This window comes from Prionailurus bengalensis, chromosome D2 (genome assembly GCF_016509475.1).
Source record: "Prionailurus bengalensis isolate Pbe53 chromosome D2, Fcat_Pben_1.1_paternal_pri, whole genome shotgun sequence".
NCBI lineage: Eukaryota > Metazoa > Chordata > Mammalia > Carnivora > Felidae > Prionailurus > Prionailurus bengalensis.
In genome coordinates this window covers 34,756,563-34,784,415 of record NC_057351.1, presented here as the reverse complement: position 1 = coordinate 34,784,415, position 27,853 = coordinate 34,756,563, and the positions used below count along the sequence as shown (strand labels likewise).

Here is a 27,853-nt window from a genome sequence, read left to right as displayed (position 1 = left end):
CTCTTTGATTTTTTCAGAGAAATAAAGCAGTAACAGGTACATACAATGAAGACAGATGTAAAAATTATCAACTACTCTTGTAGCTACTCTTACTCTTTTTTTCTCTTTCTCCTACTCTGTTATATACTTGAGCACCCAGCCTATCTTTAAATGCTTGTACCATCTTCTTTTCCAATCTTATGAAAGCACTTTTCTGGCAACCTTGATCACTTGCTGAGACTAGGATGACCTCAATTTTCTAGTTCTCCAGATCACCAAGCTTCATCCCCTCTCCCCCACCAAATGATCAGTCTTCTGTTCCCACCTCACTTGCCCAACTGTGACTCACAAATAAATGGCCTATCTTTTTGGATCACTACTCCGGTAAGAACTGCCTTTCCCCACGTACAGGGAGGCAACTTTATTAAAAACACTGGTCCACAATATAATTATACTTAGAGATGTCACAAGTAAACTATCTATATCTGGTGAATAACTTCGGATAAGAGGGTCACACAGCTATTTGAAGCCAACCTGGGGCCAGGGCTCATGTCTTCTTGATAACCTCATTATTCTTCTCCCATACTGCATGTCCTCCCTCAAATATCTATTAAACCAAGATACTATAAAGTGAGACTAGGTTAACTATTCCCCACTCCAAGATGCAAAAACTTAGGTCACAGTGGGGAATATGTTAACAACCAGTCAGAGATTTCCTGAGACCAAGTCTGTTAGGCTAGCCATTATTTCTCCTTTGCCCTTTATCAAAACAGAGAACTAAAAAAAAAAGTGTCATCAACTCAAGGACAAAATACACATATCCCAATGACTATTTTTTATTATAAGAAGTTATGTGCTCTGTGTGCACGTTAAGTGCTACCAAATAGCATACTTTGTAACCTCCTTTAGTGCCTGTCAGAGGCCTACCTAGTGAGTGGTACCTGATCAATAGTCTTGGGATAAGAAAGTTTCTCATCAAAAAGAGTAGAAAAAGTTTATCAGTGTCCTTCCTAAGAGAAAGACATTCTGTAGTAGTTTTAATATGATAAAGATACCTTAGCACTTAAACTAATTGTTCTTGAGAGACAAAGTTGGAAGATTTACACTTCCTGACTTCAAAACTTACTCAAATCTCCATAATTGAAACAGTCTGGACTGGCACAAGGATAGACATATGGAACTGAGAGTCCAGAAACAAAACCTTACATTTATGGCCAATTGATTTTTGACTAGTGTGCCTAGCCAGTTCAGTAGTGGAGAAAACAGTCTTTTCAACAAGGTGCTGGGACAATTGGATATTCACGTGCAAGAGAATTTAGGCCCTCTACCTTACATATATACAAAAATAAACTCAAAATGGATCAAAGACTTAAATCTAAGAGCAAAAACTATAAAACTTAGACAAAAACACAGGTGTTAGTCTTTGTGATCTTGGATTAGGCAAATGGCTTCTTAGACATGAAACCAAAAGCACAAATGACAAAAGAACAAATAGACAAACTGGACTTCATACAAATTGAAAACATCTGTGCTTCAAAGGACACATCAAGAAAGTAAAAACCCACAAGAATGGAAGAAAATATTTGTAAATCATATATCTGATGAGACACAGCTAGAATATACAAAGAACTCTTATAATTCAATAATAAAAGTACAAATCACTCAATTAAAAAATGGGCAAGGGATATGAATAGACATTTTTCCACAGAAAAAAATATAAATGGTCAATAAGCATATAAAAGATGCTTAGTATCAGTCATTAGGGAAATGCAAGTCAAAACCACAATGAAATATCCCTTCATATTCCATGGTGTGGAGAAACTGAACTCTCAAACCTTGGTGAGAATGTAAAATGGTGCAGTCCCTTTGGAAAAAGTTTGGCAGCGTCTCAAAAAGTTAAACATAGGGTTACCATGTGACCCAACAATTCCACTCCTAGGTACATATCCCAAAGGACCGAAAACACAAAAGACTTGTATATGAATGTTCATGGCGACACTATTCATAATAGCTAAACAGTGCTAATAACCCAATGTCCATCAACTGATGAATGGTTAAACAGAATATGGTATATCTATATAATAGAATATTATTTGGCAAATAAAAAAATAACTGATACATGTTATAAGATGGGTGAACCATGAAAACATGCTAAGTGAAAGAAGCCAGACACAAAAGAACACACATTATACTGACTCCATTTTTATGAATATCCAGAACAGGCAAATTTTATAGAGCCAGAAAATAGATTAGTAGTTGCCAAGGGATGGGGAGTATGGTGAATTGGGAGATACATTGTTTCTTTTTGGGATGATAAAAATGGTAATGGTTGTATAATTTTGTGAATACACTAAAATGAAATGAATTGTACATTTTAAAATGGAAGTTTTATGGTATGTGAATTATATCTCAATTAAAAAAAGAAAAAGACAAGCAAGCATAGCATACCTTAAAGTTTTCCTAAACATAAAACAAACAAAAACTTGAACCCTTTTTTATGGCTTGAATTCAATGTTATCAATATTACCTTTTTCTTCTTCAACAATAATAATCATAATGATAAAAATAGCAGGTACTTATTAAGCACTTACTAGGCAGGCAGCAAGCAAGCATTTTATACTTGGTATTTTCTCTCAAATCATCTCAATGATCTTGTACATGGAGTTATTATCCCATTTTATAGAAAGGAAAATGAAGGTAAAAGAGGCTCAGTAATTTGCCCCAGGTTATATAAAGGCAATTAAGTTTGACTCCAGAGGTTCTATTATGCAATTTTCTCTTCCTGAAAACAGTGACTTATTGGTCTCAAGTACTAAGTTATTTTTCAATGTATTATGTTGTTTTTCTATCACCAATGAATTAGATATCATTTCAGGACCCAGTATTAAATAATGATCTTAACCTCCTTATCTTGTTGAGAACAGGGCAAAGACAAGGAAATTCCTATATGACAAGTTTTTATTTGTATCAAATTACAGAGTACCATAGGTAAATATAAGATTATAATTTGAATACTATAACTTATAATTTGGCAAATTATTTAGTTATCCAAAGTTTATTACATGTTTGAGTATGCACTAAAGAGGTTATTTGGCATAACTTGGCAAGATAAATTCTTCTGTACCTTATTTGACCACTTATCATTTATATATGTGGTACACATATATGTATGTATACACATACACACATACATATATACATACACATACTCCTAAATTAAGTATACTCGTATAAAAAGCTGAAGATTGATGTTTTAGAATTAAGTCCTGTTTAAAAATCTATTATATTAAATCACATCTGCATTCAAAGCAGAAATGTAAAAAAAACTGATCAATTTGCTAAATACACATGAATTTACAAAGTAATTGAAAATGAAATAAAAATTTCCATTGAAATGTTATATTCCTATTTAATCAACATTTAAGTGGCACTATCAAACTATGGAAATAGACATTATTTTTTTAGGTTGTTGAGAGAATAAAGATTCTACTGAGAATTACTGTACCCTCCAAATTAAGAATGAATATTATTGTAGTAGGAAAAGATGGCAGATAATTTTCTTCTTTATTAATATGGGAATTCTCAGGAAGCAATCAGGGCAGTATCTGTTCCACTGGGCTTGGATTTCCTGCATTTCTATCAGTGGAAATCTGGCTTCTCAGGAAAAGTGCAGCCAGTCCGCCTAATTATGACGCTTGCTGCGTAGTGACCAGCACGGATGCATTCAGTCAGGGGCTTGTCAGAGACCAGCTGAGACAGAAAACCTGGAACACAGACAAAAGGGAAGAACATGAGTATTGTCTAATAGCGTCAGAAATGTCATGGTGGGTCAGGCCAAAAAGTGGTCTATGTACCTATCTCTTTCTTCAGTCTTGATAATAAGTGTTAAACTCCAAGTGTTAGAGTCCATGTGGAAGAATTCTTCCCCCAAATATCATAGGTTTTCCTCAACATTTCTTTTAAAGAGCTCAAGTTGGGACATGACAATTCACCATCAAGTCATTCTAGTCTTTGTAAGCCAAAAGTATAATCACACTTTCCTTTAGTTTTGAGATTAAGAGGTTGTGAGTAAGAAATACCGGCCAAATAATATTATCTTGGGTCTTTACAGCTGAGAAGGTATTAGTTATTCCCTCACTCCATCTCTCTGGATTCCTTCTGTGTTGTTATTCCTAGCATATGCTTTTGCACAAAACTCTATTGTATGGATATCTCTCCAAGTACAAATTTAAGAGTTGAAAAGTTATAAAGGACCTTACATCTCCCTTTTACTCCCAGAAGCAACTGTGAAATAATTTCTATAGTCAAGTGCCATGGACTAGTTGACATTAAAATAAATGTGATAAAGTAGAAAATAGTGTTAAGGACTTCTGTTTCTGACCACAAAGAAATAAAATAAAAGCAACCAGATTTATCCTTTTCCAGAAACTACTAACATTAAAGACAAAGTACATGAAGGAAAGTTTTTCAAATACTGTAAAAGATTCATGAAGGGAGGGAAACAAATGGGGTAAACTATAAAATTGCTCTAGCTTACCACCTAGAGAGAGTTACCAGGCCACAACACAAGAAACAACAACCTAGGGAGAGTTCAACAGTCTCATTGAGTTGACAGGATGGATTTGGGAGTCTAAGTAGGACAAAATTAATAGGCAAACTGATCAGGGAAAAGAAGAGAGAGAAGATGTAAGTTGCCATTATTGAGGATAAGAGATGTGATGTCACTATAGAATCTACATACACTAAAAGAATAACAAAGAAACATTAACAACTTTATGCCAATAGATTTGGTAAATTAGATGAACTGGACAAATTTGTGGAAAGACACAAGTTATCAAAGTTCAGGAAGAAATAGATAGCCTGACTAGTCTTGTACTTACTAAACATATTGATTTTATAGTTAAAAAGCTTCCAATAAAGAGAATTTCAGGTCCAGATGTTGTCACCGGTGAATTCTACCAAATATTTAGGGAATAAAAATAGTATCAATGCTATACAATAACCTCTTTAGAAAACTGAAAATACTTCCCAACTTATTCCTTGAGGCTAGCATCACTCTGATACCAAAAAAAGAAAGAAAGAAAAAAAAGATGCAAATATTTTAAAGAAAATTTTAGCAAAGCAAATCCAATAGTATATTAAAAAAGATAATAAATTATTATTATCTTAGGAATGCAAGGTTGGTGTAACATTCAAAAATCAATCAATGTAATTTACCATAACTAAGAAAACCATAAGACCATCTAATAGAAGAAGAAAAAGCAGTTGGCAAAATCCAAATACATTCCTAATAACAACTTTCAGCAACCTAGGAATACAAAGGAACTTCCTCAACCTGATAAAGGGCACTTAGGAAAAACTTACAGTTAAAATCATTCTTAATGGTGGATGGTGGAATGTTTTCCCCTTAGGATCAAGAACAAGACAAAAATGTTTGCTCTTAAATAGTGTACTGTGCTGAACACTTTAGCCAGTACACTAAGGCAAACAAAAGAAATAAATAAAAGTTGGGGTGCCTGGTGGCTCAGTTGGTTAAGTGTTGGACTTTTGATTTTGGCTCAGGTAATGATCTCATGAGTTGTGGGATCAAGCTCCGTGTCGGGCTCTGAGCGGGCAGCATGAAGCCAGCTTGGGATTCTTTTTCTCTCTCTGTCCCTCCCTTGCTCTCTCTTTCCAAAATAAATAAACAGACATTTTAGACATTTTATTTTTTTTTAATGTTTTTTTTTTTTTGACAGAGAGAGAGAGAGAGAGAGAGAGAGAGAGAGAGAGAGAGAGCATGAGCAGGGGAGGGGCAGAGAGAGAGGGAGACACAGAATCTGAAGCAGGCTCCAGGCTCTGAGCTGTCAGCACAGAGCCTGACGTGGGGCTCGAACTCACAGACTGCGAGATCATGACCTGAGCCGAAGTCGGATGCTCAACCGACTGAGCCACCCAGGTGTCCCTAAACAGACATTTTAGAAAAAAAAGAAATAAATAAAAGGTATCAAGTGCTTGCTTTGGCAGCACATATACTAAAACTGCAATGATACAGAGAAGCTTAGCATAGCCTCTGAACAAGGACAACAAGCAAATTCGTGAAGTGTTCCATATTTTAAAAAAAAAAGGCATTAAGATGGAAAAAGAAGGGAAGTTGTCTTTGTTTTCAGATGGCATGTTTGTCTATGTCTATGGTTCTCAATAGTGGGTAATTTTGCCCCCCACTGGCAATTTCTGGTTGTCACAGCTAGGGTAGAGGGTGCTGCTGGTATCTAATAAGTAGAAAGAGGGATGCTGTTAAATATCTTACTGCATCTATAATGCTGAGATTGAGAAATTCCTGGCCTTTGTAGAATATCTTATAGAATCTAGAAAAAAATTACTGAAACTACTAAGTGAGTTTAGTAAGGCTGCAGGGTACAAGATCACTATGCAAAAATCAACTGAATTTCCATACTATATACACACCATACTGTGTGTGTATATATAGCAAGATATACCAGCAATGAACAATTAGAAATTGATATTAAAAATCACTTTTAACATACTATCAAATATGTGTAATACCTGATAAAAGTGTAAGACCTGCACACTGTAAATGACAAAACAATGCCAAGAAAAAGGAAAGAAACCTACATAAATGGAGAGATATAAAGTGTCTGTAGATCAGAAGATTCAATATTGTTAACAGCTCTAAGATATTTTTCTATGGATTTAATGTAATACCAATAAAAATTCTAGCAGACCTATCTTTCGTTTTGTTTTTTAAGTTTTTTTTGTTAAGTTTATTTATTTCGAGAGAGAGAGAGCATGTGGATGTGAGCAGGGGAGGGCAGAGATAGAGGGAGAGAATCCTAAGCAGGCTCCATGCTGTCAGCACAGAACCCAACATGGGGCTTGATCTCAGGAACTGTGAGACCATGACCTGAGCTGAAATCAAGTGTCAGGTGCTTACATGACTGGGCCACCCAGGCGCCCCTCCAGCAGGCCTTTCTTATAGAAACTGTTAGCTGATTCCAATATTTATGTGGAAATGCAAAGGACTAAGATTAGTCAAAATACACCTTTGAAAAACAAGATTCCTTTAGTTACAACTTATCACAGAACTAAAATAATCAAGACACTATGCTATTGGCATAAGGATAAACAAACAGGTCAATGCACCTGCACAGAGTCCAGAAATAAACCTACTTCTATATCATCAACTGATTTTTGATGAAACTATCAAAACAATCCAGTGGAGAAAAGATAATCTTTTTTAAACATTAAAAAAAATATTTATTTATTTTTGACAGAGAGAGAGAGAGAGAGAGAGAGAGAGAGAGAGAGAGACAGAGAGAGAGAGATTGAGAGCATGAGTGGGGGAGGTGCAAAGAGAGAAGGGAGACACAGAACCTGAGGCAGACTCTAGGCTCCAAGCTGTCAGCACAGAGCCTGATGCGGAGCTCGAACTCTGGACCGCAAGATCATGACCTGAACCGAAGAAGGGACACTCAACCGACTGAGCTACCCAGGTGCCCCAAAAAGATAATCTTTTAAACAAATGTTCTTAGAACAGCTGGATGGCATATTTGAAAAAAACAAACAAACAAACCACTTCAACCCTTATTTAACATCATCTACAAAAATTAATTTGAAATGGGTCACAGATCTAAATGTAAGAGGTAAAACCATTAAATTCTGAGAGGAAAACATAGAAAATCTTAGTGATTTGGAATTTGCCAAAAATCTCTTAAGTAAGACATAAAAAGTACAAAATTTTATAAAGGAAAAAATAACTGGGCTTTGTCAAATTGAACACTTTACACTTCAATAACAAGAAACAACACAATAAAGAATGAGCAAAAGTGTTGAACTAACATTTTAGCAAAGAAGATGAACAAATGCCAAATAATATATTACTGCCAACCTGCTAGAATGGCTAAAATTAAAGACTGACCATAACAAGTGTTATCAATGGTGTGGGTGAATTGGAATCCTCATATACTGATGGTGGGAACATAAAATTGTAAGACCACTTTGAAAACCATTTGTCAGTGTCTTAAAAAGTTAAACATACATCTACCATTTGACCTAGTCATTTTATTTCTAAGTATTTAACCCAAGGTCAGTGAAAGCATATATTCACACTAAAGATGTGTAGTGAATGTTCACAAAAGCTTTGTTTGTAATCTCCCCAAACTGGAAATGATCCAGATGTGGATGAGAAGAAGCGGGAAGGCAGGATTACAAAACAGCATGGGGGTAGTGGATATGTCTATAGTGATGGTTTCATGGGTGTATGCCTCTGTCAACATTTGCAAAAATGTACACTTTATGTGCAGTTTACTGTATACCATAGTACAATAAAACTATAAAAGATGAAAAAAAAAGAGAAAGTGTTGTAGTTACAAATAAGATAGGTCAAGAACAGAAGAATCTGGGGCTACTTTCCCTCCAGAGGAAACCTGAACTGTTGTAGCAGACTCAAATACTCAGAAGAATGGATGATAATGAGAAACTGTTCTGTAGCCAGACTTCCAGGCTGTTCCCTAGGCCCTGGCAGCCTGGTGGGGGTGAAGATTAATTGAGAAGCTGTGGTATAAAGACCTGTAGAGAGCATTATAAGAGATTTACGTCCTTTCTTCTCTACCTTTCTGACCACACAGCTTTTTTCCTGTTAGATGTGGGGAATGCTCTGTATCTAGTAAAATAAGTATTCCCAACCAAATAATAAAATTAATTTGGTTAATGGAGTGATATATTTTGAAGACATTTGCTTAGAATGTGAAGTCACTCCCTCAAGAGGTTTAGTAAGAGTATTTTATCATTGAGTTTTCAGGTAACAGTCAAAGGTCAATATTAACTTTCCGCCAAGCTGCGAGGCTAAAATGCTCAGCCCACACAGTGAATGGAGCAGACGCCAAATTCAGAGTCAGATCAGCTTACAATGGAAACACGTCTATTAGAAGCCTTATAAGCAACATCTGTTTTCCTCATTCCTTCTGGTATGATCTTTGTGAGAAAAAGGAAAGCTTATGTTTATGAAATATTTTTGTAAAGCATAAGCACCAGCATCCTCCTTCTAAGAGAATAGCTAGTTGATGACTGAAGTGAAGTACTCTGAAGAGACATTTGCTTTGACAAGTGGAAAGCCGGGATGCAGAAAAAAGCTAAGACCTTTGCCCTGGGTGAATAACAGTTTTCAATAATCTATTTAGAAAAACCAACTGAGGTGAACTACAGATGTTATATAATCAATTATAAGTGGACCCTTCATAAAGTAGCTGATGTGGATCTTTTTTTGTGTGTGTGAATCTTAAAAGTTATGTACAATGGTTTAAATAAAGAGAACTTTGGTTTTATGAATCATAGGGAATCATTTTATCACATGGATAAATATTCTGAGATAGTTTTTTATTGTGTACAACGTACATAACCTAAAATTTAACATTTTAACTATTTTTAAGTGTGCAATTCATGGCATTAAGATTATTTTGCAATGTTGTGTAACTATCACTTCTATCGATTTTCAGAACTTTTTTTATCACTTCACCAGAAACTCTATATTCTTTAAACAATGATTCTCTACTTCTGGCCTCTGGCAACTGCTCCCCTACTGTCTGTCTCTATGAATTTGCCTATTTTAGGTACCTCATATGAATAGGATCACACAATATTTGTTCTTTTGTGTCTGGCTTATTTGACTTACTGTAATGTTCCTCAATATAATTTTTTTAAATCAAAATATAGTTATTTTTTTAGAAATAGAATTTGGTGACTCAGCACTTACTTATAACACCCAGTGCTCATCCCAGCCAGTGTCCTCCTTATTGCCCCTCACCCCGTTAGCCCTTCCCCCCCCAACCCAACACCCCACCAGTAACCCTGTTTGTTCTTTGTATTTAGGAGTCTCTTATGGTTTGTCTTCCTCTGTTTTTACTTTATTTTTGCTTCCCTTGCCTTATGTCCCTCTGTTTTGTATCTTAAATTTTTTTTTTGCTTTTTTTTCTTTTAAAAAAATTTTTTAATTTAATTAAAAAAAATTTACATCCAAATTAGTTAGCATATAGTACAACAGTAATTTCAGGAGTAGATTTCTTAATGCCCCTTACCCATTTAGCCCATCCCCCCTCCCACACCCCCTCCAGTAACCCTCAGTTTGTTCTCCATATTCAAGAGACTATTATGTTTTGCCCCCTCCCTGTTTTTGTATTATTTTTGTTTCCCTTCCCTTATGTTCATCTGTTTTGTCTCAAAGTCCTCATATGAGTGAAGTCATATGATATTTGTCTTTCTCTGACTAATTTCACTTAGCATAATACCCTCTAGTTCCATCCATGTTGTTGCAAATGGCAAGATTTCATTCTTTTTGATTGACAAGTAATACTCCATTGTATATATATATACCACAACTTCTTTATCCATTCATCCATCGATGGACATTTGGGCTCTTTCCATACTTTGGTTATTGTAAATAGTGCTGCTATAAACATTGGGGTGCATGTGCCCCTTCAACACAGCATACCTGTATCCCTTGGATAAATGCCTCATAGTGCAATTGCAGGGTCGTAGGGTAGTTCTATTTTTAGTTTTTTTAAACAATTTTTTAACGTTTATTTATTTTTGAGACAGAGAGAGACAGAGCATGAACAGGGGAGGGTCAGAGACAGAGGGAGACACAGAATCCGAAGCAGGCTCCAGGCTCTGAGCTGTCAGCACAGAGCCCGACGTGGGGCTTGAACTCACGGACCGTGAGATCATGACCTGAACGGACTGAGCCACGCAGGCGCCCCTATTTTTAGTTTTTTGAGGAACCTCAATACTGTTTTCCAGAGTAGCTGCACCAGCTTGCATTCCCATGTATCTTAAATTTTTTTAATGTTTATTTTTGAGAGAGAGAGAGAAACAGAGAGACAGAGTGCGAGTGGGGGAGGGGCAGAGAGAGAGAGAGAGGGAGACACAGAAGTTGAAGCAGGCTCCAGGCTCTGAGCTATCAGTGCATAGCCTGACATGGGGCTTGAACTCGTGAACTGCAAGATCATGACCTGAGCTGAAGTTGGACGCTTAACCGACTGAGCCACTCAAGTGCCCCATGTTTTGTAGCTTAAATTCCACATATGAGTGAAATCATGTATTTGTCTTTCTCTGACTTATTTTGCTTAGCATAATACACTCTAGTTACAACAACATTGTTGCAAATGGCAAGACTCCATTTCTTTTTCATGGCTGAGTAACATTCCACAGAATATATATACTACATCTTCTTTTTCCATTCATGCAGTCGATGGACATTTGGGCTCTTTCCATACTTTGGCTATTGTTGATAGTGCTGCTGCTATAAACATAAAGGTGCATGTGCTCCTTTGAATTAGCATTTTTGTGTCTTTTGGATAAATACCTAGCAGTGCAATTGCTGGGTCATAGTGTAGTTCTATTTTTTATTTTTTTTAATTTTTAATTTTTATTTAATTTTATTTTTTAGTTTACATCCAAGTTAGTATATAGTGCAACAATGATTTCAGGAGTAGATTCCTTAATGCCCCTTACCCATTCAGCCCATCCCCCCTCCCACACTCCCTCCAGTAACCCTCAGTTTGTTCTCCATATTCAAGAGACTATTATGTTTTGCCCCCCTCCCTGTTTTTATATTATTTTTGCTTCCCTTATGTTCATCTGTTTTGTCTCTTAAAGTCCTCATTTGAGTGAAGTCATATGATATTTGTCTTTCTCTGACTAATTTCACTTAGCATAATACCCTCTAGTTCCATCCATGTTGTTGCAAATGGCAAGATTTCATTCTTTTTGATTGCCGAGTAATACTCCACTGTATATATATATCCCAACTTCTTTATCTATTCATCCATCGATGGACATTTGGGGTCCTTCCATACTTTGGCTATTGTAGATAGTGCTGCTATAAACATTGGGGTACATGTGCCCCTTTGAAACAGTACACCTGTATCCCATGGATAAATGCCTAGTAGTGCAATTGCTGGGTTGTAGGGTAGTTCTATTCTTAGTTTTTTGAGGAACTTCCATACTGTTTTCCAGAGTGGCTGCACCAGTTTGCATTTCCACTGAATATAATTTTTTAAGTTAGAATTAAAAAAATTTTTTTTTAACGTTTATTTATTATTGAGAGACAGAGAGAGACAGAGCATGAGCATGGGAGGACAGAGAGAGGGGGGGAGACACAGAATCCAAAGCAGGCTCCAGGCTCTGAGCTGTCACCACAGAGCCTGATGCGGGGCTCGAACTCACAAACCACAACATCGTTACCTGAGCCTAAGTTGGATGCCCAATCAACTGAGCCACCCAGGCGCCCCTAAGTTAGAATTTATTATTTTTTTTTGCATTTATTTATTTATTTTTTATTTTTTTTTCAACGTTTATTTTTATTTTTGGGACAGAGAGAGACAGAGCATGAACGGGGGAGGGGCAGAGAGAGAGGGAGACACAGAATCGGAAACAGGCTCCAGGCTCTGAGCCATCAGCCCAGAGCCCGACGCGGGGCTCGAACTCATGGACCGCGAGATCGTGACCTGGCTGAAGTCGGACGCTTAACCGACTGCGCCACCCAGGCGCCCAGCATTTATTTATTTTTGAGAGACAGAGTGAGACAGAGAGTGAGCAGGGGAGGGGCAGAGAGAGAAGGAGACACAGAATCTGAAGCAGGCTCCAGGCTCTGAGCGGTCAACACAGAGCCTGATGCAGGGCTCGAACCCACCAACTGTGAGATCATGACTTGAGCCAAAGTCAGATGCTCAACTGACTAAGCCACCCAGGCGCCCCTCTAAGTTAGAATTTTTAATTATTACCTAACCTAAAGTATATTCTGAATAAAAACCTTTATTTGGAAATAATTTCAAATTCACAGAAAAGTTGCAAGAATAAACATAATGTGAATAGCACCTATATATCCTTTACCCAGATGCACTTAATGTTAACATTTTGCTCCTTTGTGGATATATACCCTCTCTTTATATAGGTTTTTCCTATATAAACTTTCTCCATTCGAGAGCAAGTTGCATTTATCATGGCTCTTTACCTTTAAATACATCAGTGTTTCTTCCCGAGAATATGGCTATTCTCATATACAACTACGGTTATCAACTTCAGTAACACAGTTAGAATACTGTTATCTAATCTTACTCTCCATATTCCAGTTTTGTCAAAGACTCAATAATATTCTTTTTTAAAGATTTTTTTTATTCTTTTTTTTTAAAAATTTTTTTTTTTCAACGTTTATTTTTATTTTTGGGAGAGAGAGACACAGAGCTTGAACGGGGGAGGGGCAGAGAGAGAGGGAGACACAGAATCGGAAACAGGCTCCAGGCTCCGAGCCATCAGCCCAGAGCCTGACGCGGGGCTCGAACTCCTGGACCGTGAGATCGTGACCTGGCTGAAGTCGGACGCTTAACCAACTGCGCCACCCAGGCGCCCCAAGATTTTTTTTATTCTTAAGTAATCTCTACACTCACGGTGGGGATTGAACTCACAATCTTGAAATTAAGAGCAGCATGCGCTACTGCTTAAGTCAGCCAGGTGCCCCCCAATAATGTTCTTCATAGCACTGTATTTCCTTCCAGCATATAATCTAGTACAGGGTTTCTTGTGCTTTTGGTCTTCTTTAATCTCAAACATTTCCTCAGTCTTTCTTTGACTTATGAGACAGGGACATTTTTGAAGCATATATTCTCATTTGGGGTTTATCTGATATTTCCTCATGATTTAATTTAGAATATTCATTTCTGGTCAGAATATTACAAAATTATGTTGTGTCCTTCTCCGGGTATTATATTTTGAAGCACATTATGTCCAGTTGCTAGTCACTGGTGATGTTAATTTTGATCACCTGGATGTTTATATACTTTCCAATGCTTTGCAATGACAAAGAATGCCACAGTATTTTTTTGTGTAGATATTTTTGTGTTGGTGTAGGGGGGTGTATCTTCAGGATAAATTTCTAGAAGTAGAATTTCTGGGTAGAAGAGTAAATATGGAAGCAGTTTTGTTAGATACAGCCAAATCCTCCATTTTATATTTCCACTAGCAATGTTTAAGTGTGCTTGTTTCCCCACAACCTCACCAACAGAGTGTGCTGTCAAGCTTTTGAATTTTTGCCAGTGGGTTAGAAATGATATCTCAGTGTAATTTTAATTTGCATTTCTCTTATTATGAGTGAGGCTGAACATCCATTTATTTACTTATTCATTTACTTACTTATCTAAAAATATTTATTTTGAGAGTGAGCTCGTGCACACAAGTGGGGAGGGGCAGAGAAAGAATCCCAAACAGGCTCTGCGTCATCAGCACACAGCCCGACATGGGGCTCAAACTCACAAATCGTGAGATCATAACCTGAGCCGCAATCAAGAGTTGGATGCTTAAGTGACTGAGCTACCCAAGCACGCCTGAACATCTCTTTACATGTCTAAAGAACAAATCCCTTTCTCTGAATTGTTTGTTGTTTTCCTATTCTAAAGGATTTTTGGTCTTCTGCTACTTTTAAAAGTTATTTACATTTTGGGGATATTGTTCTAATAAAGTATTTTCTTAGGCAGGGAAAAATATCAACAATAACAGTATGCTATTAATATATACAAATACTGTGTCAGCAAGGAAACTAAAATGCTTATTCATACCTTATTCACTGAATGTGGTGAATTTTAGAGTGTGGTTGGCACACACTATAGCAGATAAATATGGCTTGCAGATATATATCAAAAAAGAAGTTTCCTCTCTTTTAGTAAAGACTTTGGGCCTATCAGGAATTCAACAAGAAAATCTTAAGTAGCTGACTTGGCATGTGTGCTCCACATGAAAAGTCCCCTAGGAGCCCTTTTTCCTGGTGCCTTTTTCTGGTTCTTATGGTCCTTATCAGTACATTATCTTGATAATGAAGGGTAAGGCTCTGTATATATGCCTTCCAACATAGTCAAGAGAACAGAAACAGGAGGTGTAACACTGAAGAATAAGAAATATCAACATAGATTTCCAACCAGGAACTCATATGCTGAGCCAGTTGTTCTTGCCTTTCTACTTTGGTTCCTTCTCTCTGGGATCTGTATAACTCCTTTCTAATCCTTCTATGGATTAGAAGGCTTATCCCATGACCTCTGGACTTTTCTGAAATTTGGGTTATTTCGTGGACCTTAGGTCTCCAGCTGTTGAGGCATATGGTAGGTGAAGGTTTCTCACTGACAATGAATTTGGTTCCTAGGGCTAGTGTTGGCTGGCTCTGAATCTCGCAACAATCACAGATCCAGAGCTATCAGAATAAACCTCTGTCCATTAGCAATTAATAATGCTTATTACCTTCTGGTTACTTTCATTTGGATTTTTCTTTTCCTGATGTTAAGGAGAACAATCCATTTTAGCATAAATGAATGTAGTGTCTGAGATGAGACCCACAACATGGGTTTAAACTGTGCAGAGAGGAGGCGCTAAGCTAGTTTCGTCAAAGCACATAGAGGTGGGATGGCTGGTATGGGCAAAAGGCAATATAATTTCCTACCTTAATTTGTCCATTTCTTTTTTTTTTTTTTTAATAATTTTTTTTTTCAACGTTTATTTTATTTTTGGGACAGAGAGAGACAGAGCATGAACGGGGGAGGGGCAGAGAGAGAGGGAGACACAGAATCGGAAACAGGCTCCAGGCTCTGAGCCATCAGCCCAGAGCCCGACGCAGGGCTCGAACTCCCGGACCGCGAGATCGTGACCTGAGCTGACGTCGGACGCTTAACCGACTGCGCCACCCAGGCGCCCCAATTTGTCCATTTCATGTAGTTACTGTAGAAGAGATATAATACCTAGAATTTTCTCAGTGTCTTTACAGAAAAGTGATAAATATTGTCAGTAGGTAAGAAAGCTTTAATCAAGAGACTTAAGAGCTAGGGATATTTTAGAAAGAAATGAACAAAGTCTGTAAATCAATTTTTTCTTTTTCATATATAGTTCCTTCACCAATAGTTGTCATGGTGGGTAAAACTAAAAGCCCAGTAGACTCCATTATTGTTCATTCAACAATAATGTTGAATTGTGTTCAATGTTGAACAATATTCAATGTTGAACAATGTTCAACAATGTTGAACAATATTGTTCGTTCACAACAAAAAGAATGACTTAGCTTTTTTCTGGTTGTCATCAAATAAGAAAGCTGTACCACACAGACTTTATGAACTTGGAAGAATTAAAGTTTGTTTTTTGTTTTTGTTTAAGAAAAAAATTTTTTAACGTTTATTTATTTTTAAGAGATAGAGACAGAGCATAAGTGGGGGAGGAAAAGAGAGGGAGACACCGAATCCGAAGCAGGCTCTAGGCTCGGAGGTGTCAGCACAGAGTCCGATGTAGGGCTTGAACCCACGAATTGTGACATCATGACCTGAGCTGAAGTTGGATGCTTAGCTGACTGAGCCACCCAGACGTTCCTGTTGATTGATTACTGATTTAATTTCATTGCTAGTAATCACTCTGTTCAAAATTTCTATTTCTTCCTGATTCAGTTTGGGAAGTTTATATGTTTCTAGGAATTTATCCATTTCTTCTAGGTTGTCCAGTTGGCATATAATTCTTTATAATATTCTTTTAAAATCCTTTGTATTTCTGTGGTGCTGGCTTTGTTTCTCCTTCATTTCTGGTCTATTTATTTGAGTCCCCTCTCTTTTCTTCTTGATGAGTTTAAAAGCTTATGAATTTTGTTGATCTTTTCAAAGATGGAGCTTCTGATTTCATTGATCTGTTCTATTGTTTTTTAAGTCTCTATTTCACTTATTTCTGCTCTAATCTTTATTATTTCCTTCCTTCTACTGGTTTTGGGCTTTATTTGTTCTTTTCTAGTTTCTTTAGGTGTAAGGTTAGGTTGTTTACTTGAGATTTTTCTCAGTCCTTGAGGTAGACCTGTATTGTTATAATCTTCCCTCTTAGAACAGAGTTTGCTGCATCCCAAAGATTTTGGACAATTGTGGTTTTGTTTTCATTTGTCTCCATGTATTTTTTCATTTCCTCTTTGATTTCCTGGTTGACCCATTCACTGTTTAGTAGCATGTTATTTAGCCTGTATGTATTTGTGCTCTTTATGGATTTTTTCTTATGTTTAATAAAGAAAAGATAAATAAACAGAAAGGAATCCAAACATAATACTAAAAATAAGGCATCAAACTACAAGGGAAGAGAGCAAGAGAAGAAGAAGAGAATAGAGAAGAAATACAAAAAACAATCAGAAAACAAGTATCAAAATGCAATAAGTACATACTTACCAATAATTACTTTAAATGTAAAGGGACTAAAGGCTCCAGTCAAAAGGCATAGGGTGACTGAATGGATAAATAAACAAGACCCATCTATATGCTGCCTATAAGAGATTCACTTCAAACCTAAAAACACATGCAGATTGGAAGGGAAAGGATGGAAAAACAATTACCATGCAAATGGAAGCAAAAAAAAAAAAAAAAAGCCAGGGTAGCAATGCTTATATTGGACAAAATAGACTTTAAAACAAAGACAGTAACAAGAGACAGAGGAGGACACTACATAATGATAAAGGAAACAATCCAAGAATAAAATATAACAACTGTAAATACCTATGCACCCAACATGGAAGCATCTATACATAAAGCAACTATTAACAGACACAAAGAGGGGAAAAAAAAAACAGATGCAAAGGAAGAAAGTGACAATAATACAGTAACAGTAGGAGATGTTAACACTCTACTTAAATCAGTGGATAGATCCAGACAAAAACCAACAAGGAAACAGTGGCTTTGAATGGCACATTGGACCAGATGGACCTAATGTATATATAGAATACTTCATCCAAAAACACCAGAATACACATTCTTTTCAAGTGCACATGAAATATTCTCCAGGACAGATCACATGTTTGGGCACAAAACAAGTCTCAATAAATACAAAAAGAATAAAATCTTATCATGCACCTTTTCTGACTATGATGGAAAAATGAACTTTTAATAATTCATCTTTTACAAGTGTTAGCATCTTATATTATTCTCGATACTGCATAAGTACATATCAGTGATTATCTCTTTACTTCTTGCACAGTCCCCAAAGACTTTTAATATATAGCAGACCACAATATGTGTATGGAGAGTAAAACATTTTTTTTAAAGTTTAATTATCTTGGGGCGCCTGGGTGGCTCAGTCGATTAAGTGTCCGACTTGGGCTCAGGTCGTGATCACGCGGTTTGTGAGTTCAAGCCCTGCGTCGGGCTCTGTGCTGACAGCTTAGAGCCTGGAACCTGCTTCAGATTCTGTGTCTCCCTCTCTCTCTGCCCCTCCCCTGCTCACTCTCTTTCAATAATAAATAAACATTAAAAAAAAGTTTAATTATCTTGAGAGAGAGAGAAAGAGAGAGCATGCACATATGAATGGGAGAAAGGCAGAGATAGAGGGGGAGAGAGAGAGAATCCCACGCAGGCTCTGCATTGTCATCACTGAGTCTGACATGGTGGCTTGAACCCACAAACCTTGAGATCATGACCTGAGCCAAAATCAAGAGTCGAATACTTAATTGACTGAGACACCAAGGCACCCTGGAGAGTAAAACATTTCCTTTTAAGTTTATTTATTTTGAGAGGGGGGTGATGTGAGGGGCAGAGAAAGAAGGAGAGAGAGAATCCCAAGCAGGCTCTGTGCTGAAAGCATACAGCCTGATGCAGGGCTTGATCTCATGAACTGTGAGATCATGACTTGAGCCGAAATCAAGAGTAAGACACTTAACTGAATGAGTCACGCAGATGCCCCAAGAGTAAAACATTTTAAAGCATTTGTAGAATATACATAATTTTCTTTAAAAATCACATTTTATGCTAAGTTTAAATTCTTATACATTTAGACAGTACTTTGTTTACCTGACAATATATACAAATGTATATGTGTTTGAAGTAGTTTTTAAGCCATGTAATTCACTAACAATGTGAAACAGAGTATTATCTCAGGCACAAGACTTCAAGCAATAGCAGCTGCCATGGTCATGCATATTACATGTACAATGACCACCCCTCATGACTTCACTACGAGCCTATTTAGTTTAATAAAGCAAGGAAAAAGATTTTTTTTCCTGATTGTAAAAGTAATAACCAACAGATGTAGAAAAAGTAGAAAAAAAACCCCAGCAGAATTAAGAAGTAAATAAAACACACACATAGTCCCATTATAAAGAATAATCAATGCTATTTAATATAGCATGGAGAGCCTAACAAGAGTAATAAGACTAAGAAAAAAATTAAAAAGTGTAAAAATCAAAATAAACTTGTCATTATTTTCAGTTAAGAATATTCTATATAGAAAACCCCAAATAGTCTATAAATTATTGGACTTAAGAGACTTTGGGAAGATTGCTGGCTATGAGAAAAATATATCAGTAACACAAAGACAAAAGAAATTTGAAAAAAGATACAAAAGCAACACAAATTATGCCAGTCTCAAATGAAGAAAATTATAAGCCCTTATCAAAAAACATTATAATGACCTAAATAAATAGAGAGATATGCCAGGTTCTTGGATTAGAAGATTGATCAATACAAATTCAATTTTTTGTTTTTTTTTTTAATGTTTTATTTATTTTTGAGAGAGAGGGGGAGAGACAGAATACGAGTGGGGGAAGGGAAGAGAGAGAAGGAGACATAGAATCCATGAAGCAGACTTCAGGCTCTGAGCTGTCAGCACTGAGCCCAACGCGGGGTTAGAATTCATGAACCTGAGACCATGACTTGAGTCGAAGTAGGACGTTAAATCAACTGAGCCACACAGGCGCTGCTGATTAATGTAAATTCACAGTCTCAACAAGGTTTTGAGGAACTGACAAGTTGATTCTAAAATCTGTATGAAAGGGGTGCCTGCATGGCTTAGCCAGCTAAGCACTCTGGATTCTGGCTCAGGTCATGATCTCACAGTTCGTGAATTCGAGCCCTGCATCATGCTCTGCGCTGACAGTCTGGAGCCTGTTTGGGATTCTCTCTCTCTCTCTCTCTCTCTCTCTCTCTCTCTCTCTCTTCCTCTCTGTATGTTCCTCTCATGTTTTCTGTCTCTCTCTCTCGAAATAAACTTTAAGCTTTTCTAGAGGAAACATAAGATGCTCAACCTTATTAGTAATGAGGGAAAATGCAAATTAAAACAACAAAAAGATTCTACTATACATCCACTGGATTAGCAAAAACTTAAAAGTTTGACTCTACCACTTGATGATGATGCCTTGTAATCTTTGTACAGACCTGATAGGAGTTAAAATTGGGAGGAGTGAGTTGGGTAAATGATTTGGCATTACCTAGTAAAGGTGACCAAGCATTTTCACAACTATGTATACATCCTAGAGAAACTCTTGCGTTAGGTAGGACACATGTATCAGAGTATTCATAGCTACATTGGTAATAATAGCTAAAAGCTAGAAACAACTAAAGTGTCCATTAACCACAAACTGAATTCATCATAGCATATTCCTATGATGGAATTCAATAAAGTATGTATGCGAACATAGGTAAGTTCTCACATTGTTTAGGAATATATTAATATGTCATAAATTTAAAATAAAAGAAAACAATTAGGAAATAGTTATTTCTGGTGCAGGAGAACCAAATTGGGGTGAGGTATACAGGGGCTTTAAAGATATTAGCAGTAAAGAGGCAAAAGTATTAGTAAATGTTCTCTTTCTCAACTGGGTTGTAGGTAGAGGCCTCTTCATATTATTATTATTTGTATTTGATTATACATTTTATCTATTACTTTATAAAATGTGCCACTTCAAAACTTAAAAAAATTAGTAAATAACAACTTTTAACATTTCTCTGTATATCTGCCAAGATGTATAAACATATGTATACACATGTATGCATATATATGTGTCCCTGTGTGTATATATAGTGTATATATACATACATATGTATCTTGATATCATACTATTAGATATTGTTATGTAGCCTTTTTTCACTAAAAATATGTTATCTAGACAATGTGATACCATTTTTCACTTAAGAGGTTAGTAAAGATAAAAATAGTTAATACATTGTATTATCAAAGAGAGTGAACATAATTATATACTGGAGTGTAAATGAGCACTCTTTTTGAAGGGCACTTAGGCAGTGTCTATCAAAACTACAAGTGCACAGGGGTGCCTTGGCTGGCTTCAGTTGAAAGAGCATGCAACTTTTGATCTTGGGGTCGTGAATTTGAGCCCCATGTTGGGTGTAGAGATTACTTAAATAAAACTTAAAAAAACAAACAAATAAACAAACAACAACTTTAAGTGTACAAAGCCTTCAAGCTCAGCAATTCTACTTCTAAAAATTCAAAGTGGCCTCTAAGCTATATATATGCATATACGTGTACAAAAGCGTAAGTACAAGGACATCCATTACAGCATTGTTTGTAATAAAAATGACCAATTTAATATTAATACTATACTGTATCTAATATACAGTCTATATTAAAGTATCCTCACTTGTCACAGTAATATCCTTTATAGATTTTTTTGTCTGCTTCAGAATCTAATCCAGGATCATAGTTCCATTTTGTTGTCATGTTCCTTTTAGTCTCTTTTAATCTAGAAAAGTATCCCCTCTCATTCAACATTTCAAAACTGGCATTTTTGAAAAGTCCAGTTAAGCTATTTTGCACACTATCTCTCAATTTGGGTTTGTCTGATGTTTCCTCATGATTAGATTCATTCAGGTTTAACAAGTTTGGCAGGAGTATCACAGAAATGATGCTGTATCCTTCTTAGGGTATTTCACTGAGGGTACATGGTGTTGGTTTGTTCCATCCTGGGTGACGTTAAGTTTCATCACTTGATTAAGGTAATGTCTACCATGTTTCTTCTTTAAAAAGTTATATGATTTATGCTCAGTAAAATCCATCAATTTGTAAAGGAGAGAGATTAAATCCATGGAATGGAATAATACAAAACAGCCACAATAAGGTAGATCTTTATATGCTGCTATGAAACAATCTCCAAGATATGAGAAAATGAAAAATCAATGGTACAGAACAGTAAACACAGTATATATTATTCACATTTGATAAAAACTGGGATATGTATACATACACAAACTTGTATATGTGCAGGTTATTTCTGGAAGGATTTACAAACACTAGCAAGTAAAGCTGCCTCAGGGAGGGGAATTAGAGGATTGGGGTAGGAGAAATGCTTACTTTTCATTGTATCTATTACTTCTATTATATATGTGTATATCCTTTATGTACTATTGTATTTTCTACTTCCTATTATTCCTGCAATAAAAGTTTATTAGGATCATTTTGCCATATCTTTAAATACTCCTAGATATCATGCTTTTTAAATGTGGATATAGCATACTTGACTTAATCCCATTATTGGATATTTAGGCTGTTTCTATTTTTTTAAATATAAATAACACCACAATGAATATCTTTATAACATTCTTATGACATTAATCGTTGTGCATATTTTTAATTTCCTTAGGATAAGTTTCTTTAAGGGTAATTAATAATTTTTCAGGCTCTATACACATACTGCCAAATTTCTTTTCAAAAAGATCTCATTAATGTACATTCCCAATAGCATTCTTGCTATTAAAAGTTCTGTTTGATAATTTGAAAAGTAAAAAGCAGAATCTTGTTTTAATTTACAGTTATTCGTTTAGGGAGGTTGAACACTTTTCATATGCCTCCTAGTCATTTGTATTTCTTTTTATAAACTGAAGACAACTTTTATCTATTTTTCTATTGGAATACCTTTTACTGACTTTTAAGAGACAGTCCCAGTTTATCTATTATATATGTTGCAAACACTTTTCCTTACTTTGTCATTTGCCTTTTATTTTTATTGTTATATAGATATATTAATCTTTCTTTAATAAATTTTCCACTGAATTTAGGCTGAGTGAGGTTTTCCACAGCATGAGATTGAATAAACATCAGACTATATTTTCTTTTAGTTCATTTGTGGTCGTTTAACTCTTTATTCCATCTGGAAATTCTTTGAGTATGGTGATTGGTAGTAATTAACCTTTGTTTTTCCCAAAAAGCTATATTTTTGTTCCACTACTATGCCTTAAGTAATCCATACTGTTCCAATTGTTTTTAAACATTTTATTTGGAAATAATTTTACATTTACAGAAGAACTGCAAGGATATTACAGAGTGCTATTTTACCCATCCTGACTTTATTAAATTTCTATATGTGTTTCCTTTCATTTTTACTTTTTGGTCATATCCATGCAATATACTTTAGAAACATTTTTATTCAAAACAATAAAAAAGCAAATTTTATGTGTGTTTAAAAAGACAACATCATCATTTCCTAATTTCAAAGATGATTTTTTATTTTCTGTTTGCTTTTCTCATTTTGTAAATGTTCTATAATAAGAAATATTACTTTTATAATAAGAAGTATTACTTTTATAATAAAAAAGCCAATAAATATTATTTTAAACAATAACATGGGGATGTTTAACTATTCAGATAGATAGTTATGAATAACTCATTCAAAAATTTCAGCTAAGTGATGTTTTGTTCTAACAGTTTTCCACTTATTTCTTTAGAGTTCATTAATAATTGTAGTCACTTGGGAATACAGCTTTCCACAAAGTAAATCAGTGTAAGTACAATGAAATTGGTCACTCTTCTTAGAAGATTCCTCAAGGACATAAAGATCTTCACTACTTTCTGTATTTTATACTTAGGGAAACATAGGTAATGTGAGAGGGAACATCTTACAAAATTTCTGAGTAGACTTAAGCACAGTCTTTCTTTCTCGAATGAAGTCTTCATCTATAGAAACTATATGCCAAGTAAATCAGTCTGCATCTTTTGAAATGGAAATTCAAGGGCCAATGCTTCCTTAGCAGGGATTGCTGGGAAAATTCCTGATAGAATTAAGCAGAAAGGATCACTGTACTTGGATAGAGTGGCTATTATGTGATATCAATGAAAACAAGCTTTTTGGTAAAAACTGTGAGGTAACTGGCCATAAGACACTCAGCACCACAGGACACTGATGAAGCTGGGAAACATAGGGTTCACACATATACTGAAGATACTGGTAAAATGAGATAGGTAGAATAAAAGTTTTTCAAACACTTTGGTATTTAAAAAAAATTAATAAACTCTATTTTTTGGAGCATTTTTAAATTTACAGAAAAACTGAATGGAAAGTACAGAGTTCCTTTATACCTTCTCATCCCCGACCGCCCCCCCCCCCCCCACCATCCCTCAGTTTCCCCTATCACTAATATCTTGCACTGGTGTGGTACATTTGTTACAACTGCTGAGCCAATATTGATTCATTATTAACAACTAAAGTCCATGGTTTACATTAGGGCTCACTTTTTGTGCTATTCATTCTTTAAGAGTTGAAAAATATATAATGATCTGTTTTCCACCATTACAGTATCATACAGAATAGTTTCATTGCCTTAAAAAAACTCTTGTACTTTACCAACTTATCCCTCCCTACTCTCCACCCAAGCCCTTGACTACCACTGATATTTTTACTGTGTCCATAGTTTTGCCTTTCCCCAAATACCATATAGTTGGAATCATACAGTATACAGCCTTTTCAGAGTGGCCTCTCTAATTAAGTACGATGTGTTTAAGTTTCCTTTGTGTCTTTTCATGGCCTGATAGCTCACTTCTTTTTGTGGTTGAATAATATTCCATTGCATGGATGTATCAGTTTATCTAGTCACCCACTGAAGGACATGCTGGTTGCTTCCAAGTTTTGTCAATTAAAATGAAGGCTGCTGTCAACATCCATGTGCATCTGTTGTAACATGGACATAAGTTTTCAATTTATTTGGGTAAATACCAAGGAACATGATTACTGGGTCATATGGTAAAAGTGTGTTTTGTGAGAAATTGCCAAACGGTTTTCCAAAGTGGCTGTGCCATTTTGCATTCCCATCATCAATGAAAGAGAGTTCCTGGTTCTGCACATTCTTACCACATGGGCCATACACATAAATTCAAGAAGTTGGTAAAATGATATGAGTGAAAGAATGTTTTTTCCATGAAAAAAATAAACGTTTACTTAAAAAGAAGAATCTCTCTAAACAAAATGGACTGTTTAAAAGTATATGCATTATACCAACCTCACTTATCTATTTCGCTGTTTGGTAAATTTTCTTAGTTTATTATATGCTTTTTGTCTTAGAAAGCTACATGGTTCACCTAAGATTCCACTGTTACTTTCCAGGGTTTTGGCTCAGATTATTGAGGACTGGGTCAATGATCTAATGAATCATTTGAATTCCTGATTGTTATAATATTATGATTTTCCTACTGCCTCCATTCCTCGCCCGACCCCAGCTCCTTCATTTAAGTTATCAATGTTCTTTATACATGAGTAATATCAAACTACACACTTTATATAGTGACAAGTTAATTACATAGTTATTAAGAGATAATGTGGGAGTAGTAACATAAGTTATCATGTAATTTACCTTTGTTCTTTGAGACATTACTGTGTAATTAAAGCAAACCTGATATAATATTTTACAGCAACTAACAGTGCTGAATTCTATATTCCCCCTGTCTTCCATGTAAAAAATGTGCTCTCAGTCATTTCTGGGTCAATTTGATTTTTCAATACTTTGTTTTCCACCTTTCTTAAATATCTACACTTTGGTAATGATTTATGTGCTTTCTTAAACTGGCCTGCTATACTCTCTATACCAATAGTTACCAGATACATGTTGCTACATGGCATATGAGACAGTCAACTTTAAGGCTGTATTTTTATTACATGTAGCTGCTTTAGAGAATAAGATATATACTAAAACTTTGACTAGTATAATCCTCAATTTATTAGACCCATGCTACTACCACTCCTATACTTGATTTTTTATTATAAGAAGCAAATGAAAAAAAAGTAAAAACCAAGAATGCTATAAAAAATATTTTGATTTATCCAGTCAACCAACAGCTATTGAATGCCTATACCATTACTAGACATCATGACTCAAAGATGGATAAAACATAGTGTTTGTCTTTGAGAATTTTATAGTTTTAGGAGAGAAAGCTATGTAAATACTTTAAAAATAATCCCGGCAGAAGTGTGAAACATGAATTTACTAGGAAAGAGACTGTTGGCAGAGAGATCAAATATGAATCTACTGTAGTACTTTAGGAGTGGTTTGCAAACTGTGGTCTCTAGATCACCTAAGTCTTATCCTAGACCTACCAAATCAAAACCTGGATAGGGCCCAGAAACTGTCTTTTAATGAGTCTTCCAGGTGATCCTTATACATGCTCAAGTTTGAAAAACACTATCCTAGGTGATAGATAATAAGGTCAGGAAGTAGAAAAAATAGGTTTAGTGATCTGATGTGAGTGCTGATGAAAATGTAAACAGTTAAGGACCATTCTGTGGCTAAAGCTTAGGAAGCTGAGTGGACAATGAAACATGGGGTATGTACCAGGCTCAGTTCACGTCAAGTGCTCTTCACTAGAGATGATCATTGCTTTCTCTGGGGAGGACCTACCCTTTACTCCACTCCCACCTGTCAGTGGAGGGAATACCAGCAAAGGTCCTAGGTAGGACAGTACAGGTGTGCTGTTATTTAATGCGCTGGACATTCACTGGGCATTCTGGCAAACCAAATTTAAATAACTACAGGAAAACTTCAACATATTCTGTGAAATCCTGACTGGAGCCTCTGATCTGTATGCCATTGCCTGTTACAACAGGAACTGATGCACAGATCTATGATCTTGACAATTAGTTTTCTTATTTGTATTATAAATACTCAGGACAATTGATATTAGATGTTGCCTTCTTTCCCAACACATGCATTCTCTCCAGATTTACCTCTATTTTTTAAAAAGTCATCTTATGTGTAACAAGGGGTTTGAACTCATGACCCCGAGATCAAGTCACATGCTCTACCGACTGAACCAGCCAGGCATCCCTCCATATTTACCTCTTTTTTTTTTTTTTAAACTTACCTCTATTTTAAGTAACAGTAGGAAAAAGAGATCTGTGATCGGTCTCTCTGTCATTGGCTTAGTTGCATATACATACTAGCATGAGTTAATCTTTTTTCTTTAATTTTTCATGTTTTATTATCAATATTTGAGCATGAGCATGAGCATGAGCATGAGCAGGGGAGGGGCACAGAGAGAGAGAGGGAGATACAGAATTTGAAGCAGGCTCCAGGCACCAAGCTGTTAACACAGAGCCCGATGTAGGGCTTGAACCCATGAACCGTGAGATCATGACCTGAGCTGAAGTCAGATGTTTAACCAAATGAGCCACCCTGGTGCCTCAGCATGGGTTAATTTTTTAAAATTTTTTAAAAAAATTAAAAAAAAAATTTTTAACATGGGCTAATCTTTTTTTTTTTTTTTTTAAATTATTTGAGAAAGAGAGAGAGAACATGAGTAGGGAGAGGGGCAGAGGGAGAGAAAAAGAATCCTCAGCAGGCTCCAATCTCGGTGTGGAGCCTGATGCTGGGCTTGATCCCATGACCCTGGTATCATGACCTGAGCCGAAATCAAGAGTTGGATGCTCAGCTAACTGAGCTACCCAGACACCCTTAGCATAGGTTTATCTTAAATCAAGGCGACCCTATACTAAAGTATGGCCTACTTTACTATTTCCTGCCTCATTCCACACCTTCTGACAAAATCCTGTGATAACAAGTTTCTTCACTAGAATGGTTTTTATTTGATGGAAGGGTGCAAGTTTGCTTTCAGCTGGCCATGTGATTGATTAATTCATTCACATAAAAAATATTTACTGAGTATTTATGCCAGGGACTTTTTCGGTTCCTAGGGATACTTTGGTGAATAAGACACACAGAGTCCCTGGTTCTCTTGAAGCTTATATTCTAATAAGGAAGATACAAAAAAAAAAAAAAATCCGAAGTAATAAGTTAGTAATTAAGATAACTAAGATAATAAATAAGTAAATAAATTAATT

The 27,853-nt window shown here is 35.9% G+C and overlaps 1 protein-coding gene and 1 non-coding gene across 5 annotated transcripts in view; one reads left to right on the top strand and one right to left on the bottom strand.

Annotated features, from left to right (window-relative positions):
* Positions 1 to 2,919: 2,919 nt before the first annotated feature.
* Positions 2,920 to 27,853, bottom strand: part of ADK (adenosine kinase) — a 537,819-nt gene continuing 512,885 nt past the window's right edge. For all 4 annotated transcript variants that reach the window (XM_043598129.1, XM_043598131.1, XM_043598130.1 and 1 more), the window contains one exon: positions 2,920 to 3,743. In XM_043598129.1, coding sequence (XP_043454064.1) covers positions 3,619 to 3,743 — 125 coding nt within the window. In that variant the 3' untranslated portion in view covers positions 2,920 to 3,618. The remainder of the gene's footprint in view (positions 3,744 to 27,853) is intronic.
* On the top strand, positions 5,970 to 6,076 carry LOC122493582. Its single transcript, XR_006299941.1, has one exon. It is a non-coding gene; the product is annotated as a U6 spliceosomal RNA (small nuclear RNA).